Source organism: Trichoplusia ni, chromosome 11 (genome assembly GCF_003590095.1).
Source record: "Trichoplusia ni isolate ovarian cell line Hi5 chromosome 11, tn1, whole genome shotgun sequence".
NCBI lineage: Eukaryota > Metazoa > Arthropoda > Insecta > Lepidoptera > Noctuidae > Trichoplusia > Trichoplusia ni.
In genome coordinates, this window is record NC_039488.1 from 1,079,462 (window position 1) to 1,098,274 (window position 18,813).

At 34.1% G+C, this 18,813-nt stretch overlaps 1 protein-coding gene across 4 annotated transcripts in view; it reads right to left on the reverse strand.

The window, feature by feature from the left end:
- LOC113498713 (hypoxia-inducible factor 1-alpha-like) overlaps positions 1-18,813 on the reverse strand; it is an 87,815-nt gene that overhangs the window by 25,703 nt on the left and 43,299 nt on the right. For all 4 annotated transcript variants that reach the window (XM_026878833.1, XM_026878834.1, XM_026878830.1 and 1 more), the window contains exon 7: positions 7,528-7,672. In XM_026878833.1, the coding sequence (XP_026734634.1) occupies positions 7,528-7,672 (145 nt within the window). The remainder of the gene's footprint in view (positions 1-7,527; positions 7,673-18,813) is intronic.

The window sequence follows — 18,813 nt, forward strand, 5'->3', positions numbered from 1 at the left end:
TAGGACAATGACCTTACTTATTAATATTGATACCTTAGCGGCCAGGTGTTAAGAGGTTTATTGGAAATCAAAATATAAATAAATATTAGGTTGAATGGCACGTGCACTGAGTGCGAGTTCTTGATTAATAAAACATCTAGTGTCGTGTGCATCCATTTCATGATGAGACCATGCATGAAGGCCAGTGTTTGTATTTCAACCTATCTAAACTTTAATTGTGTGAAAAACAAACGTATTATCCTGTACTTGTATCTGTATAGTACTACAAATATGTACATTGTATAATCAGCAACAAAAGTCGATGAACAAAAACGGATTTACAATGTGTCATTTTTTAAACATATATTTCTGGTATTTAAGCTTCAATTTCCAGTTCCAGTATTAAGTTTTTTTTTTGCATTTAATTGTATTTAAGGACCTTGTTAACCAGATAGCGTTCTTGGTATTTTGTTGCTGACTGTACCATGTGAGTGCGACGCAGATACCTGTCTGAATCCGGTTACGTAATGTCAGAACCTATTATTAAGATTGAAACATAATTTTAAATTACTCTGGCAAGTAAGCGCACATGCTTGTAATAAAATCAATAAACAGTATTTTTGAATTAGGCCAAACGACCTGGATACTGGTCTGCAAAATTGTTGTTGGTACTGAATTAATTTTGGTTTTATTACTGCGTGCAGAAAATTCAAACTACAATGACCTATAAAATGATGCCATAAAACGATTAGCCAAAGCGAGTATAAGGCAATAAGAGATTTTTTTATGAAGTGTTACACATTCTCTCACCCATAATTACTAAACAAAAAATCAATATCGGTTAGCTAAAGTAGCCTCCATATAGTTACGATCGACCAATTGACGCTATATGAAACAATCGATTTGCTTCAGAATTATTCTTACATTATGCGAGGAAGAAAAATTGAATAAGAAACTAAAGCATATACTTTAAGAATTCTATAATAGAAAGTAAAACTAACAACAAAATGATAAAAAAAAAAAAAATACCAACAAAACTGAAAGAAATTCTGAAGTCTGTGAGAGACGCTGAAAATACAAGGCAAAGAAAGTATTTCGAGAAGTTTCAGTCAAAAGCTTGAACAAACTGCGAGAGCGGGACACCCACGCGCCCCATTCAAGCTGAGCTGAAACTAAAATTGCAGTTGGTACCTATCTATGTAAGTAGTCGGTAGTAGGAAGGTGGGTTGAACGACCTGGGGTGGGAGGTGGCTGCAGTCGCCCGGAGTTGCATAAACCGACCGACGACCGCAGAACACCGCATACTATCCCGACAATATTACGATGTGAATTTCACATGAACGAAACCCTTCCCGGACAGTTTTATTCAAACATTTTCTATTGACACAAATATAAATGTATATGAAAACGTGGATTCATTTTTAATCGGGTTTCAGATATGGAGTAATAACTATAAAATCTATGAACAACAGATAAGATTCAATCACAATTGATTTACCTATAAATTCTCTTAGCGTGAACAATGATGTAATATTTGATAAGTATTGTGTGTTAAATAAACACATTTAAGTGGATACCGTGTGCTTTTAACATGATAATTTACGTGTGCAAAAATCAGAGAGCGAAGCAAATAAAACTTGTTGAAATAAAATTATACTACAGAGTCACTGTGTTGTAGTTTAAGCAAGTTTCTATGTCTCTACATCTTAACCCAAATAACATTGACATACCTATAGATAGGAAAAAAAAAAAAAACCGGTCAAGCGCAAGTCCGATTGGAGACAGTGAGTTTGCGAATTTGAACACAAAAATTGGTCACCCAAAATTATGTGATCATAATTTACCATTGCTTAGTCTCGGTATTAATCTTTTACCTATCCAGATTTTATCAGAAATGGCCTGGTAACAGCGGTACCTTTTAATGGGGTTACGTTTTTATCCTAAGGAACTCTAAAAATATGCAAAACGAAATTTTCTTTCCCATATACGGCTTGGACCTAACAGATGACCAAGACACAATTATATTCTAATTATAGAAAAAACCTAGGCGTGTCTCGTATGTAACGGATATAGTTACGTTGTCGCATTGACCTACATGTGGCGTGAAAATAAATTGCGGTGCAACACTACACAAAGATATTAAGTCATGTGAATGTCCAGGTGTTGCCGTGTACCCGATCTCGGAGATAAGGTAAGGCACTTTATTTAATCGATATACGTTAAATTGTAAATCTAATTTAACAGTCCAGTTTATGTTTTACTACCCTACTGCTTGATGCGACGAAGTTCTGAGAAAAGAAATGGCGACGTAGCGTCTCTGATTTGTAATTTGCTGATTTAATTTAATGATGTGCTCGTAAATTTAAGCTACAATATATCTTTGGAGTTCTTAAAGTTGTAAAAATGCTGCTAAGGGCGATAAAACTGGAAGCCTGCCACAATATACTTTGGGAAAAGGGCAAATAGACTAGAGGCAGAAAAAGAGATTCACAGCATAAAAGTATGTATTGACGAACCAGAACAGCTACAATGCCATGCTAACACACGCTTACGTAATTTAAAATCCTTAAACACAAGTTCACATTGACAATGATCTAGCACTTATCCTTTAAGCCCGTGCAAATGGCTTAGCATAACATATTGCTCACGTCTCACCAACAGGTGGACCCTTCACTTCACCTCTAAAACCAACTTGACATAATTCTACATATTAAATAATCCCTCTACATGTGTAACAAGATTATGACAGACAAAGGCGTGTAAGTTTAGTGATTAGCATACCCTAAATAAACAATAGACGAAATATTGTTCAGTTTAAGCTACTGAATTCAAATTGAGAAGCTTAAATGAGATGGGTAATGGGAGACGGTTGTTGTTGTGAAACTACGGTTTTATCAGAAGCAGATAACTAAATAGAAAATAGTACATGGATAATGCTGCATAGCAACCACTCGTGATAACCCCAAACACATCTGATGCTGATGCCACTCTGCATATCATCTGCACTCAACACCGATAAGATAAATTTTCCATCGGACTTGTTAAACATAGCTAATAATAAGCCGATTTTAATTAGTGCTCACCAATGTATAGGTGATAAATACAGTAAGTTAATGAGGACATATTAATTAACGCTGTTTAAGTTGGCTTAGTTATGTAATTAAATACGAAGATAAGAAACAGAAGACGTAGAAAGCGTTAGATTGCAATTTCTAATCTAGAAGGTAGGTCAAGAATGTTTTAGAAACATTCGAGTATCTAGGTACTAATGAAACGTGAACAGTTAATTACGGGAATGCACGCACTAAATAGTACAAAGATGATAGTAAGTAGAGTGTACTATCAGTGATCACGCGTAGTTTGATCTATGATCGGAAGCTAGTACTGCAAAGATCAAGATATTAACGAGGATTTAATCAAAAGGATAGTAAACAAATGACGTATATTCTTAGTGGAATGGTAAGTCGTTACGCAGTAGCATTAACGCAAAAAGTACAGGCAAAAATGTAAATACAGTTTTTTATTTGAGTTTCAACAAAAACTAGTGGTTTGGGATTATTATACGCGTCATTTATTGAATCTTTGAGTTGGGGATTCCAATTTCACAAGTTAGGTAACGCCAACTCTTTTTATATACATATTATTTATTAAGAAAAAACCATTTAAAATACCAAATTCCGAGTTCTGAACGGTGATGAAGAAACGAAGATATATTGTTAATTACACTTTTAATTACGTTCTTTGTAAGAATTTCTTACTTTTAATTGTGTCGATTAAATTAAAAATACTTTGCCTTTACTTTAAGATTTTTTTCTGTTTTAAGTTTATTCTATAACTTAACAAAGAAAATTCGGTTCTGTTACAGTTTTTAAAGTTACTATGGTAACTTGAAATGTCTGTTTTCGTAAAAGACGTCTTTGTAAGGTATCTATATTAGTATGAAAATACGTAAACAAACGTAATACGCAAGGTTCGGAGCTGATAAGAATATATTATTGTAATTAGATGCTCTATTGACTACAAATAACAGATCATGTGACTAATTTATAAATAGCATACATGCTGACAAGCCTATTCATAATGTCTTTGCATTGTGTGTTGAGGAAGGTAAACGGATTTTTGTGTAAATAATAATGGACATTGTTGCTAAAATATATCCTATTGCAAAACATGTAATATTGAGCGCAGATCAATTAAAATTAATATGCAGTATCATCATCATCATGCATTTATTAAGTGGACTAATTGCAGTACGGAATCATATTTAAAACTGTCTGTTGCGATTTGTCTGCTTGGTTTTAAAGACATTAAGAAAAGACTCTATTCGAGTGTAATAATTATTAACGCTTACTCCGTAGTATAACTTTGTTCTTAAATTATTTGTAAGCTACTTTGTATTAAAGGTATGCATTTGATGATTAGAAATAAATATATGTAGGTACTTACATGAAAACTTCAATAAATAAATAAATAAATAGATAGCAAATAATATGTAAAAATACATACATGTATGCCTAAAATATCCGACCAATTAGACCAATTAAAATAAAGATAAATTTGTTTTGCCAAACTATTAATTTATCACGTTTTAATGGAAAGCTTCCGAGTGTTATGTTCCACAAATACGACGGAAGACAGCTCCACCTTGACCTCTCACACATAAAGATAGCCTAAAGATGACACTGCGATACGCTCGGATTTTATCTCTCGTATTCAAATGCTTTTACCTAACAATCATAATATTTGTGATGAATATTAACGATGTTAGCAATGCTTGTCAGAAGAGAATTTTAGTTTATAACAATTAGGTATTAACTAACGGTTGTCTACGGCTCCGCCCGCTACAAAATGAAAATGCTCCCAGGGGGGCCTACAATCCAGTTTAATAACTATCACCAAATTTAGTCAAAATCCGTTCATTGATTTTTGCGTGATAGAGTAACAAACATCCATACTTATATTAGCAGGAAGTAAGATAAACAGAATTTACGAAGTACGAATTCACCAAAAGTAACAACTTGACAGTATTATGATATGACCCTCACAAATTCGGACAAAAACCATTAACAATGGTGGTGACACTTGGCGACAATATTGTCATGTTAGAAATAGAACTGAAATTTATAGCCCAGAGAGACGAGATCGTAAAACAAAATGAAATGTTCTTCATTTATAGTGGAGGTTCGTAAAAATAATTGGATTTCAGTACCTAGTGAAAGAGGTTTCTTCGATGAAGTGTTTTCATTCAAAAATATTTAAGGAAATGATGGTTTAAAACGTCGCGATTTAATCCCGCAAGTTAAACATCACTCAATCACTGAAGTAGCTATCGGAAAATCTTCTTTACGGACAATTGCACATCGATGAAATTCTCTAGATGGCTTTTACAAGATTAAAGATTTAAGATGGAAGGAAAAATGGACTGCGAAAATTAGGCACATTTGTAACTGTTTGAAGAATGTATGGGGTTCTTTCAGGAGACTATAAAATCGATGAAGTAATATAAACCCTTTTGAGTTTCCGATACAATACTGCTTTAAGCGGAGAACTTTTAGAATTAGTAAAGACGAATAATGAACACACAATTTACGATATTAATTTAGTAGAATTTGTGATTAAAAACTAATTAAAATTGTAACATTTAAGGTTTTTTAAATTTAAATTTGAAAAATACAACGCAACAGGAGGTGTAGAAAAGTAACATTATGCCGTATAATACCGCAATGGGTTACGTAATTTATAATGGGTTCGATAATGTTAGAACCAACTTGGATTGTGGACAAAGGATTCTTGTAAACTTAGTTTAACCTAAAGATAAACAAACCAAACTAAGTTATCTCAAGTTCAATCAAACTTTGATTTCAGAACAAAACAAAATTAGATCCAACAAATTGATGAGAATAAACATTAAATGAATATTGACAATATTCTCGAGTCATAGATCAAGGAGACGGCACAATGTAAAACGTTGATAACTGTTTGATTAATTATCTATTTGTACAGCAATTAACAATAGAAGTTGGAAGTAAATACTTGCAGAATGTTCGTAGTAATTTTATCTTTCCGTATTTATTTACAGATGTTGTCCAAATCTGTAGTGGAGATGTAACGTTTCTGAGTTGTGCCAAGTATTGTATAGGTGATATGGATGCCAAACCGTTGTCCCTGACACGCAGCTAATAACACAGGTGTTTGTTGGTTACAACAATACATACGAAAAACATGTTACTTTTCCTATCAAACGTAATGTCACCACAACAACAATGGAAGGAAATGTATGTTATATAAATGACTGTAAAGCCCAGTTTGTAATACACCTACTTGCAGTAAATAACAAGGAATATTCAGGGAACAAGAATTTCCTACTGATGACAAATTGCCTGAGTGATTAATAACGTGGACGAGCGAAATATCACGTTAATATTGAAAGACCCATCTCTCCAACTGAAACTTATTAGGTCATTAGACTCGCCTATTTATATATACATAGTATGCATACAGTACAGGTTTCCATTATCTAATTACAATGATTTAGGTTTTTCATGTCTTTGAAAGTAATATCACCGAGAAATACTAACGTACTATAAAAACAATGCTTTATAACGACCTGAAAACACTATCGTATGACAAACGGTTTCTGATTTCACAACAATGCTTGAATATTTGTTAAACACGTAAAAAGCCTACAAGGCGAAATTCCACATATAAACGCGTGTACCCAAAAAGGATTTATCAGTAATCGTATTTGTTAGAAAAGTAACGCAATAAGAATAGGATCGGCTGGATCTGGTTGATAAGCCAATATCGAAATGTGGTGCTCTTCACAATAGAAGGAATGGCTTTCATGTGGGTCAGAGTAATGAAATAGAAAATACTTAGCGTATGATCAAAGGCTTTGTTCCTTATGTTATCGGGCTCTCGTGCTTATCTTGAAGATTCCGGTTTATCTGACAAGGATTTTCTTGTGGAGGAAAATGAGAGTTATGTCTGAGGAAGGTAAACTGACAGTACTGTATTATTACCTGTGTATATCAGCCTTGTCTTAACTGAACACCTCACTAATGAGGCGACATAGTTCATAACGATATTAAAGTAAGTGATACTCTTTAAATACCCGTTCTCGTTTGAGTACCATTGAGCTTATTTCATGTAACTTTTATGAAACATTTAAGCTCGTTGGGATTTTCTACCGTACCCTCTATTTTGCTAAAACAACTAACTAATTTACTCAGAAATATAATCAATGAAAGTGCTCTGATGAAGCAACTGCCACGAATATACTTTTACGCAGAATAAATTATTGTTCGCCTACACAAGCATTACGTCCACTATACGCAGTTTTAACTTTATGGCGGTAGACCGTAGAATATGGCTTATAAAATCATATTATTATAAACAATAATAATGGAAAAATAACTTACCTTCGATATTTCAAAAACCTTTTCGAGTATTTATATTATAACATTAAATATTCCTGTAATGATGGTAATCAAAACACACATGATACAAAATAACAAACGGTCGCGATTGACTTATATCTAGACCTACCTGATGACGTAATTGACGCAGACGACGCTTATCGCCTTCTGTTGCTTGTCGGTGATGACCGTGGCCTGGGTTTGAACCCAGGCGTAGCCCCCGGTCTTGGCGAGGAAGCGGTATCGGCCCGTCTCGCATTGCCCCTTCGAGAATACTGGAAAGACAACACTCATGTATAAAATGCAGCATAGAACAGCTCCAGCTTAGAAAATTTGTTGAGCAAGAAAGTATCAAGAAGCGACCTTAATTGTCGGATATTGAGGAGCGATCGGGAAAGCAATCTGCGCTGTCATCAGGTTTCATATAGCATTTCGAAACGTATATTCTAATAAAAACTGTAAATAAATAACCTCCGTTCAAGAAAAAACGTACGATATTATACATACTGATAAATGAATGAATGGATGCCGACTAGATGAGAAGTTAATTAATCTATCAATTTTATTGGCTCTCAATTTCTTAGTGGCTATTTCAAAGCAACAAACACTTGGCATACGTAAAACATATTATCATCGATAAAATTCTTGTATATTACAAAGTAAGCTCCGCTCTCGGAAATACGATATACTGAAGACATACGGATCAGAACACTTAGATAGTATTTATCTTGTAAGACAATATGTTCGATTGAAGAATAAGGATAAATAGACAGATAAATCGTTGTAATACTACTTCATTATCTTGGTAGTTCTTCATCTCGATGTAGGTATTAATGGACATTTCTGAAGTATGTAATGGCCAAAATTGTTCAATATGCATTGCAGTGAACATCGTACAGAGCGCAAGACAATGCTAATTTAGTGATTATCTCGTACATGTAGGTACTCCTACAAGATGAACATGCACGTGATCTACTGAACACAACGCTCGGAGCTCGAGGAGTAAATGGCATAAATAACATTCTGCACTTAGAATGTAGACGCGCAATAAGAATACGCCTCAAGCTATATAATCTGATTGATCCAATTACGTTTTAAATTGAGCAAAATCGGCCTTCATGCAGCAGTTAGACTTTAATAAATAACCTGTCTATTTATCAGACCCAATAATAGGAAGAAAAAAACAGAACAATAAATCTCATATATAAGGTCTCAAGTTGACACGAAAATATTATTCTGGTTTCGAAAAATGCTTTCGTTTCTACTATAGACGTAATCTCACACGAAGTGTTGAACATTAATTAAATGATTTTTTCTTCATAAATCTTAGATCTCTCCATATCTAAGCTTAATATCTAGCTAGATTACATTTACAAGACCAAAATTCTTTACACTGCAATTTTTCACGCGTGAAGCTTAAATTAAATTAATCTCAAGAATATAATTCAATTTGAGCACACAAATAAATAATATGGACCCACAATACAAATGTTGCGTGGCAACATGTCGAAGTGACAAAATTACGATAAGACGACAACCGTAATATGTATTTATTATGAGTAGTAAAGGATACGACACGAAGCAAGAATGTTTCAACAACAATTTATGACTGTGGAAGACCATTCGTGGTTATAGCAGATCGATACTTCTAAGAAAGCAGTATCGATACACAAGACTGTTATGTTCCCATACTACGTCCACCTATACATAAAAACACTTATACTCAATAATGACCGGAGCAATTTTTAGAAGTGATATTTTGGAATCTTCCCCGCTACTATTGGCAGAATAATGAAAAAAATATTGAAAGCAACGACATAATATAGCTCAATGTAGCTCATATTTTTGTAAGCATAGATTAACGCCCAATCTTTATCTACATTAGAAAAGGATTTTACCCACCCAAGGGACCAACATTTAACGGGAACAAAAACTACGCGGGTGCAACCGTAGAGCTCAGTCAGTTAATAATAAAGATTAATAGTCTCACCACTCGAAGGATATTACGAGTACGATCGTAATAAGATTATTACGAAGGGATGTTAGTTCTCTCTTTGTAATATTAAGCTAACATATTTCAATGTAGCTGTTATAGAGCGATGAGATTAATAGTTCACTTAATATCCCACTGTGCGCTTTAAAATATTTAAATTTTTGATCGTAAGCTTTCTGTATGCGGGGGAGTTTGGGATAACGTCCGTAACTTGACTTTAAAATCAAGATTTAATTTCTTTAGTTATAATATGTAATCTTAAGATTCTGTGATTGAACTTTTTATTTTAATGTAGTATATTTTTTAATTTACGAGAATTTGTTGGTAGTTAGGTCGGCTACCCAATCCTCCATGTTCTAGTATCTGACACGAATCTAGACTATATCAAAGAAATCTAAATAAATTTGCAATTAAACATGATTTGACGCTTACAGATTTATTACGCAATTTGATAATATCTGACCACCAGGTATTATACAACGAATTCTGAATTGATTATTACGATAAAGAAAATTATAACAATAATTTACGTTTGGTATTTTTATCGTATTCTTTCTCAACGACAGCCTATTTATAACCCGATAACCAGTAATACTATCTAGGTTCTAGACAAAACAATGTTTATGTAGCTATTCGACCGAATGCATTGCAAACAAAATTAATCGTATCTCATATATGAAAATATTTGGTACAGAAATAGTTTCATGGATTCGCCGCGTTTTTTACGAGGTGGATGCGAAATATGTTGTGTTTATTTGCCGGTGGAAAGTTAATACAATTTCGGTAGAAAATGAATACGATCCCAGTTTTATGGACCGCTCTTGTAGACAGGCATTCGGTTTGCTTGGTTACTAGACAGTACTGAACATCTCTGGCACTTACTCTGTTGATAAATACAATTATTTGTAACGTTAAATTTGATCGAATTACAACAAATTACAACTTAATAGAAAAACTTTCTTGATACAAAACTATTTGAAGTTTGTATGAATATCTAAGACACCAGACGTTATGAAGATAAGTTGACAGTTTCACTGACATAATGCCAAAATAATAATGTAAAGTCATCGATGGTAAACGATTATATATTTATTTGTTATCAAGTGTTTATCGTCGATCACACTTGAAACTATTGTATTTGATATTGCCGATAACATTCGGCGTTATTTTTAATACAAAGTTTAGTTTGTTTGTTTTAAACGACTGGCGTAATTTAACACCGATATACTTATACATATTTATAAAACAGACACATTTGAACCTAAAAGTATCTAAATAAAATATGAATAACAACAGCAGTTATGCAACAAAAAAAAGGTTTTCCGTTCAATTTCAATTCGTATTTTATTTAAACGTACACCAACAAACGAACTATATTATTTACTGAACGCAAACTAGAATAAAACATATGGAACACAACAAAATAAACAACAAATGGAAGCTTCCAGAAATTTCCGGTCATTTTCAATATTGAGTGGACTCCGTCGGAGTGTTAACAAAAACGATTTGGTCAAGAATGTTTTCCTTGAAACGGATGGCGTGAGCTGCCGACGTAACCCCAAAAGAAGTCACGCGACTCACATAGTATTAAGAAAGAAAGACAAAAGATCAACGGCTGATTGCCATATCTAGAACGAAATTTTGTAAAAGCTGATCTAGACCACATTTTATTGCATTGATATCAGATTAATACAACGATATTACGGGTTATATCATGTATGACGCACCGATTGTTGAAAGGGCTTATTATATTTGTAGGTACAACCCACTTGTGTTTGTTACTATGATAAACTTGCCGTGGAAAGAATTCCGAGTTAAAGGTAGACAGAAAGCATTAGGGCTACCGTCTTGAAGAGAGATAGCGCTCTACGCCTTGTAATGCGCTGTCACTCTTCCACAAACATAAAACTTGTACTTTAAGACGAAATGGTTTACGGTCTGAATCCTCTTTGTCACTAATCTTGGTTCGACAAGACAAGACATCTATTCCTAAAGAGAATCAACTAACAAAAACAAATGAATTCAGAATCCCGTCTGATGAATCTCGAAACGCTAAGAGAGAGCTTAATACAAGTAATTAAGAACTTAAGTCGAAATTCACATGTACATAAAACTACGTACGAAATAGTTGGAAACCCGCCAGTGTCGAGCTAGCAACAGCTCTTAAAAACAAAGGAATAAATTGTAATGCATTTGATGTGTGTAGTGCATTATATAATGAACGATCAAATTGTTGCAAAATGTCCTCTATTTAATACAGAAGCTTTGCCTGCTGAAGCTGAGATAGTATAAAATGAGAAATAAGTTGTCGACGATCATGTTCAGCGATAAGCTCGCAAACAATTCTATTAGAGAAATGAGAGATTTTATTCAATGGAACATGAAAATTAAATGGATGTTACAATCGTGGAGTTAGGGCTTTGCAATAAACATGGCAGTGCACTCCAGAGGGGAATAACCCAACTTAGCCCACTTAGTTATAAGAGGTGAACTAGAAGCAAGTATAACACGCGACGAAGTTCAAAGCTAGCAAATAATAAAGGGTTATTCTGTCAAAGCATACTCAAAAGTACACTAGGGCAACAACTACGTAAAAAAAATCCTGAAGTGTTTTGTGTTACATTCAATATTATTATCACACGTAAGTTTATAATATTTTAGAACGTATAGATTTGGTAAGTGGTCTTATAACTTCACTGTAGATAAAATGCCACATATGATTTAAAAAGTTTCAGCTAGAATCTATCTGGCCACAAACAAATTCATTTTATTATCAGTATCTAAGGATAAAAGTAAAACTTGTTACAAAGGGATAGTGCAGGCAAAGTCCAATGGAGCCATAAATTGCGAATACCAGACCGGGGTCATTGAACCCGAGGCTTGTAATGCGAGCTCGCCTGATAGTGACTCCCGTTGACTAGAGGCTTAAACTCCATACATACGTATAGGGATATAGTAAGCCTGTCGATACTAAAGTTTTGTGTACAAAGTAGCAGTTACGTGCAGATTCGGTTAAGTGGTATTGCTGTTTTACGATGATCTTGATTTGGGGATAAAAGCTCGGTTTGGTGGCATGAAAGTATCAATAAGTGAAGGATCTGTTATTTAACTTGGTTTGATTTTAGTAATTAATACACATGAGTCAAGTATACGACTATGTCGAATTTATGTTTCTTCGGAAACTTTCAAAGGAGACATGAAATTCTATTTTCTAAAAGCCTAGCATAGCTTTCTATTGCTTTATTGAATGCTGCTTTCATTTGTTTTAATATTTAGTGTATATGTATTAGTGCAAGAAAACGAGATGTTAATTCTAGAGATAAAACGATCTTCGGCAGAGAATGGATCATGAAATGATCACAATATTTTGTACCACGCCACAGTTTGCAACATTTTTTGTGATATTTTTAATGTATCGTGGGTGCAGTTTAATGACACGACTTACGTATAAAATTATACACAACATGACACATGATTACAGGTGGATTATTTCATGTACATGTGTACCCACTTCATGTAGCAGTATTTTAGGGTTTATATGCAGATTAAACCCACAAGTAACATGGATTGCTATTGGTCAAAGAATTTGCAGAATCGGTTCAGTCTATCCTGAATTGATAATCCAATCTATCCTGATATTGTAGGGGTAATCCCTACAATATCACAAACTTTACATTATTTAAGCATTTATTATTCCATTTGTCATTAATTCGATGTCAATTATCTCTCGCTTATAGAAACATTATAACATTTTTCCTCTTCACGTCGGCTTAATATGAACCGTGATTTTAATATTCATGAGGATGAAATTCAAGCTTAATTTTACTAATCGTAGGCGTATCTGAGTCAATTTATCGTGGATATGAGCAAGGATACCTAACCTTGCATAGATTGAGGACATATTAACATAATGAGGAGCTGTGATTTAAAGAGGTTTACTATGTGCTTATCTTGCGTTAGTTTGTACGATGTGAGATAAGATTGTGATTATTAAAATAGATGGTTGCTTGTATTCCTTCCGAAATAGCTAAATCGGCTGGTTAAACGAGGGTGTTAAACTGAAATAATGGCTGTAAAAATGAAGTAAAATGATCAAAACTTGTGGGGAAAGAAGAAGGTCGGAAAACCAACTCTTAAGGTTGGGTTTTTAATGAACACCTTTAAAATTTCGACTAGATTAATAAAAAGGAGAAAATATATTATACAAAGATAAATACACCAAACCAAATTATAGGAAAATGACAGTAGGAAAATCATCATCAACGCCGACACACCACAAGATCGAGACATTTTTGCTTAATTATAATGGTCAAACATTAGACAGTCTTAATATTTTTCAAACAAGACAACACTAACACTTGATAATAACAATGATACTTCAGGTGTCCGAAAACAAAATTAGCGACTGACTGTCAAAAGACGTATGATTTTTGTGTGTATCTTCTTGTATTCAAACCACCAACACCTACAACTGTTAATGATGAAAGAATTGAGAAAATAGATTTATGTTTGCTCAATACTCTACGTACCTTCAAAAGAGAAGTAGATGACTATTTACCTACTTACAGGAGACCACAATAAACACTGACTAGTAATCCGTAAACCGATAGCAAAGAAACTAATTTAAAACTATTTGATCACACGTAAAGTGCATGGTGATGCATGGTTCAGCAACTTTGATGGCGTGTTATCAACGTGGCGTTATCTTTCAACAGGCTTATCTAATAGAAAACAAAAATATTTATAATTTAATTACAGAAAGTTATCGATTGGACATGACCTGTGCGTGGTCGGATATATAGCTTCCGTGTATGATAACTAGGTTCTTGTTAACAAGCGAGTGAATGTTTAGACAACCTTTTGGTTTCTCTAAACAAAATAGTTGCAGTGATTTAGATTAGAACTTTAAAGTTGAACTAAAATATCATTTGGCCTGGAGCGAAGGCTTTGGCAGCTTTATCAGAGTGTAATCTTATGCCTCGTTTACTAACTCGGTGTATTACAATCCTGAACAAAATTGAAATAAAAAGCCGACTACAAAAAGGAGGAGGTTCTTAATTTGTCTGTATTTTGTTGTTGACCAATTTTATTGATTTTAACGTGAAATAGCTGTAATTTGGCCCCATACATTTCGGCTTCACTACCTTACTTTTTTATTTGAATCAGGCTGTATCTTCTTGTTTTAAAACAATATAATTAATGATTATTTTCGTAACTGCCGAAGCCTATATGTTAACACTTAAATTAATAAATTATAACGCCTAATTAAGTGTAATAAAAAACAACCTACAACGAGGACAATAAAGCGCACGTTAAGTTCTCTCATTAAAAAGCACTAAAAAGTATATAGAAATGAGGTTCACGCTATAAAAGTGTTTTTGCCCCGCAGTGTATTATAATATGAGCACATTGAGCACTTTCATTTCATTAAGTGGGACAGGAAAATAAAGCTGAAACAGGAGTCAACGTTCGGAGAATGAGTGAAATAATGAAAATTTCAGCGAGCACCTCTGTTCTATATTATTCATGAAACTCAGCTAGTCCATATCTGATTCGCTTTATATCGTCTTTACTACGGAGTACGTACTGTTAAGATGATAGCGAGCAATTTGCATGAATCATGGAGTGGAATAATATGATGGCATAATAATTGTTATGTGAAGGCTTTATTTGCAGAGTGGTCGAGAATGAGAAAGGCTTTTGATGTGACAACATTATTTTAAATAGGAACGTCGCTGACGTTGGTAGAGTACGCATTAATTCAGCAATGTGGTAATAACCTTGAAAGAGGCTTAGCATATATAATAGAAAGAGAAGTCTAACTCTATGTAATAAGTTATTACTTTTAGCAATTACTTTACTTAGTGTTAGATTTCGTGACAAACAAGTCATGTTTGTGAGTAATCTCTGAATTGAAGCAGAAGTATTATGGCCGGAGTAAACAATGTTTACTGTGCGACACGGTGCCAAGCTGTAACTACGAGAAACCTTTACGAGCTCAGGAGTCTGACGTCTATGTAGACAAATAAATTTCTCAGCTTAGGCGTTAGGAATTCGAAGGTAAATCTCATTATAATTTCGATTTGAATTAGGATTATAGTACACAGTACTCCTGAACTACATTAATTATAAATTAACATAGTATTCGCGTTAGAACAAGTTTAATGGCAACATTTACAGTGAGATATTCCCTCGACTCAAACCAACAGTGTAACAGTTTTGCAAGGTGAGAGTAACTTAGTAAATTCGACTCGGGTTATAAATTACGTTGGATCTATTCAGCACCTGTTAGACATGAAGAATTTATTTCACAAAATGTAAGGATTTCATGAATTGGGTTACTAAAATTAAGAGGTGTCGTGTATTCATATGAACCAGTTAAATAACATGTTTATGAATTAATTTTATGATTCAACTGACAGTGAGTTGAAGACATAAAAGAGTCAATTAAGGACAATGTTATGGATCCTATAGAGCTGAGAGATTATAAATAATGTTAGAAAACAAAAATACAGTACACAAAATACACTAACAAGATTGAGGCAGTATAAGTAATTGAAGTCAAAGCATAAAATGCAAAAGGTTCCAACAGTAATTGTCGCCATGTAATGGCCGACCGCAATAATCGTAACTATAAACAGTTTCAGAAACAATACTGGCCGAGATTACTGTTGCTTTAACATCAACCAAAGAGGCTAGAAATAATAACAAAGAGTATTGACTCTGATTACATCTTGGTTACATTTAAAAAGCACATGAAATATGGAAGGTTATTGCCCTCGCGCAATAAACCGCAAAGGACGTTATTGAACACATAAATAGAAACGTAGATTTTATAAATACGATATCTGGCGGCGACGAATACTGGCAGAATATCGTAAAATTCAGCAGAAGCTCTAGAAAAATCCAGTGAACACCAGTTAAACATAAATATAAGCGGGCGACATAATACAATTCTGGACACTCGTAAAATTTGTTGCCGCTTGTTATCGCGCCCCGAAGTAAAATGAGAAACTGCCAAACAAGCCGGCTAGATAGTTGGTACACTGGATAACAATAAAATGAAAATATATTTTGCAAACTTAGCTCAGCGTACATTGGATCTTGATAAAATTTTCTCAGATCGTGAAAACTGTATCAGAAACCGTACGCTTGGATAGAGAATCTGTTGATATTCTGGTATCCGTAGGAAACTTACAGTGCATGTCGAGTAATTGAATACACCCAATTCCATCTAAACCTTTTCAATGTGCCGAGACAATTTCATGGGTGGATGATTCAATTGTGAGGCTTGTAGGACTGCAATTTACATTGTCCTTACCAAGCCTACTGGCAAGCAATTTCGGGAAACCGAAATGAAGTTTTTAGTCATAGAAATAAGCAAGACTAAGATTATTTTAGTAGGCTTGTAAAATTAGCACATTTATGGAAAAGGATTTTTTTTAATGAATGTTCTGCTTGACCACGCTCTAAGCTTTTGAGCTATCTAATCAGATATTTTTTATTTAAGTGATATAAAACTAGATTACGCCAGTTACATTGTACTTTTATTACATAATCTTATTGATTGTCTACCTACTTAAATGATTTTTATCTTTTCTGACCATAAATGAGTATATTTAATGTTATATATTATAAAAGTGGTATGTGTTTACTCTCGTTGGATATAGACGCGACGCTGAACTGGTAATTAAGTAAGGACTAAACCATTTAAGTGGGACGGACATACTTTTGATATATTCCAACAAATAATGTGTGTAGAAAGGGTCAAGCAAGTGTCCCAGTGATTTGAATAACCCTGATGTAACAACAACTTAGATAATGCGACATTTGTACGTCGAGGCACGTATCACTAATATCAAAAACTCAACTCCAACGTAATAGGGACAAATGGAAACAGAATGGACGTTTACAAATCGATTACATAAGTTTCGTTTAAATTCGAATGTTTTACATAGAAGATACACGTGTTTAAATAAACTGATTGATGTCAAAACTAGGGCAAATACAAGAGTTTGTAGACTTCATTTATTCGTATTGAATTTCCCGCAAAACCGTGGCTCGCGTGTTATTCAATACTTAGCGAGAATAGTTGAAAAGTCAAAGACCGATAGCATCCCACAAGACCCTAATTAGTACAATTCGTACTTGTTAAACCGTTATTACATGTCTTTTTAGATATTTCGAGAAATATAAACATTACCTAACTTTAGAAGGTAAGTTAATGTATTCCCGTTTGCCTGCGAATTCTTTCCTTATCACGCTATTGTGTAGTGGCACGTTTTTGTGACGTATGCGTTACGTCTAAACGGTATTTTTATCGCCGCCTCGACCTCTCATAGATGCCCGAAGGTCTGGTGGTTTCATTCTAGAGATGTTTTTGACTGACAAAACACTGAATGCCAACTCGTGTAAAGAACAACAAAAAAAATCTGTTAAAAACGGAATAAACAGATTTCCTGAATCGTTTTTGGCTTGCTTCTGAAGAAAACTGTCCAAAATTAGCTTGCAGATTAGAGTGTATTCTATGGCTTTACATAATACATCTTTACTTAGTACTGATCGTATCATTATGTTTCACGTACAAGTAACTGCAGTTTTTATAGATTGTTTAACAAACGATTACGTGTTCAATAGTAGGTAATTGAGCCAAGGCGGTATTAATTTTAGTTCGTTACCGATATCAGTCACCTTCGTGCCGCCTATCTTGTTTACCATAAAAAATGTTAAGAACTAGGTATGCTCTAATTCACAACTGGGAATAATCACGCGAATTCTTGAGAGGTCTATCGCTAGTGTTACATAAAAGTTGAAAGGCGAAAGTTGGCCGGTGCGCCAAAATATATAAAAATGTTTCTTGATTCTCGTGCAAGTTCAAGGGCAAAGTCATTCGACGCGTGATCTACACGTGATACAAACATTTATCTATTACATTATCTCCTGCAATTTCGTTAATTAATTAAATTGTTGATAGTAACAACTTTACTCCAGATTTATCTGAAATGATATCTGTGAACGTGTTTAGAATGTGATGTGATTATTTCGGTTCAGCTTTTTGCATCTTGTAACAAACAAACGTTGGCGAGCGATCCAGTTATGCGAGTCGTCATACCGCGTTTATTTCAACTACATCATGTGACTGGGAGTTCAACAGGGGGAGTTATCTAGGCTCATTTTGTTATTGTCCACTTAAAGGATGAAATAAGATTTATTAGTCTTCAATTGGATAAGCTTCAGAGTTTATTTTGGGTGTTTGTTTTTTACTGCCACTTTCTTGTTTTGTGACTAAGTGTTTACTAATGACGCCGTTCTTGTAGGTGGGTATATTATCTATCACGCTGTGTTCACATGTTGGGTACGTGTTTGCCGCGTTTTAATCATCGATATTGATCAGCTGTTACCGTGGTGCGAATAGTGACGAAC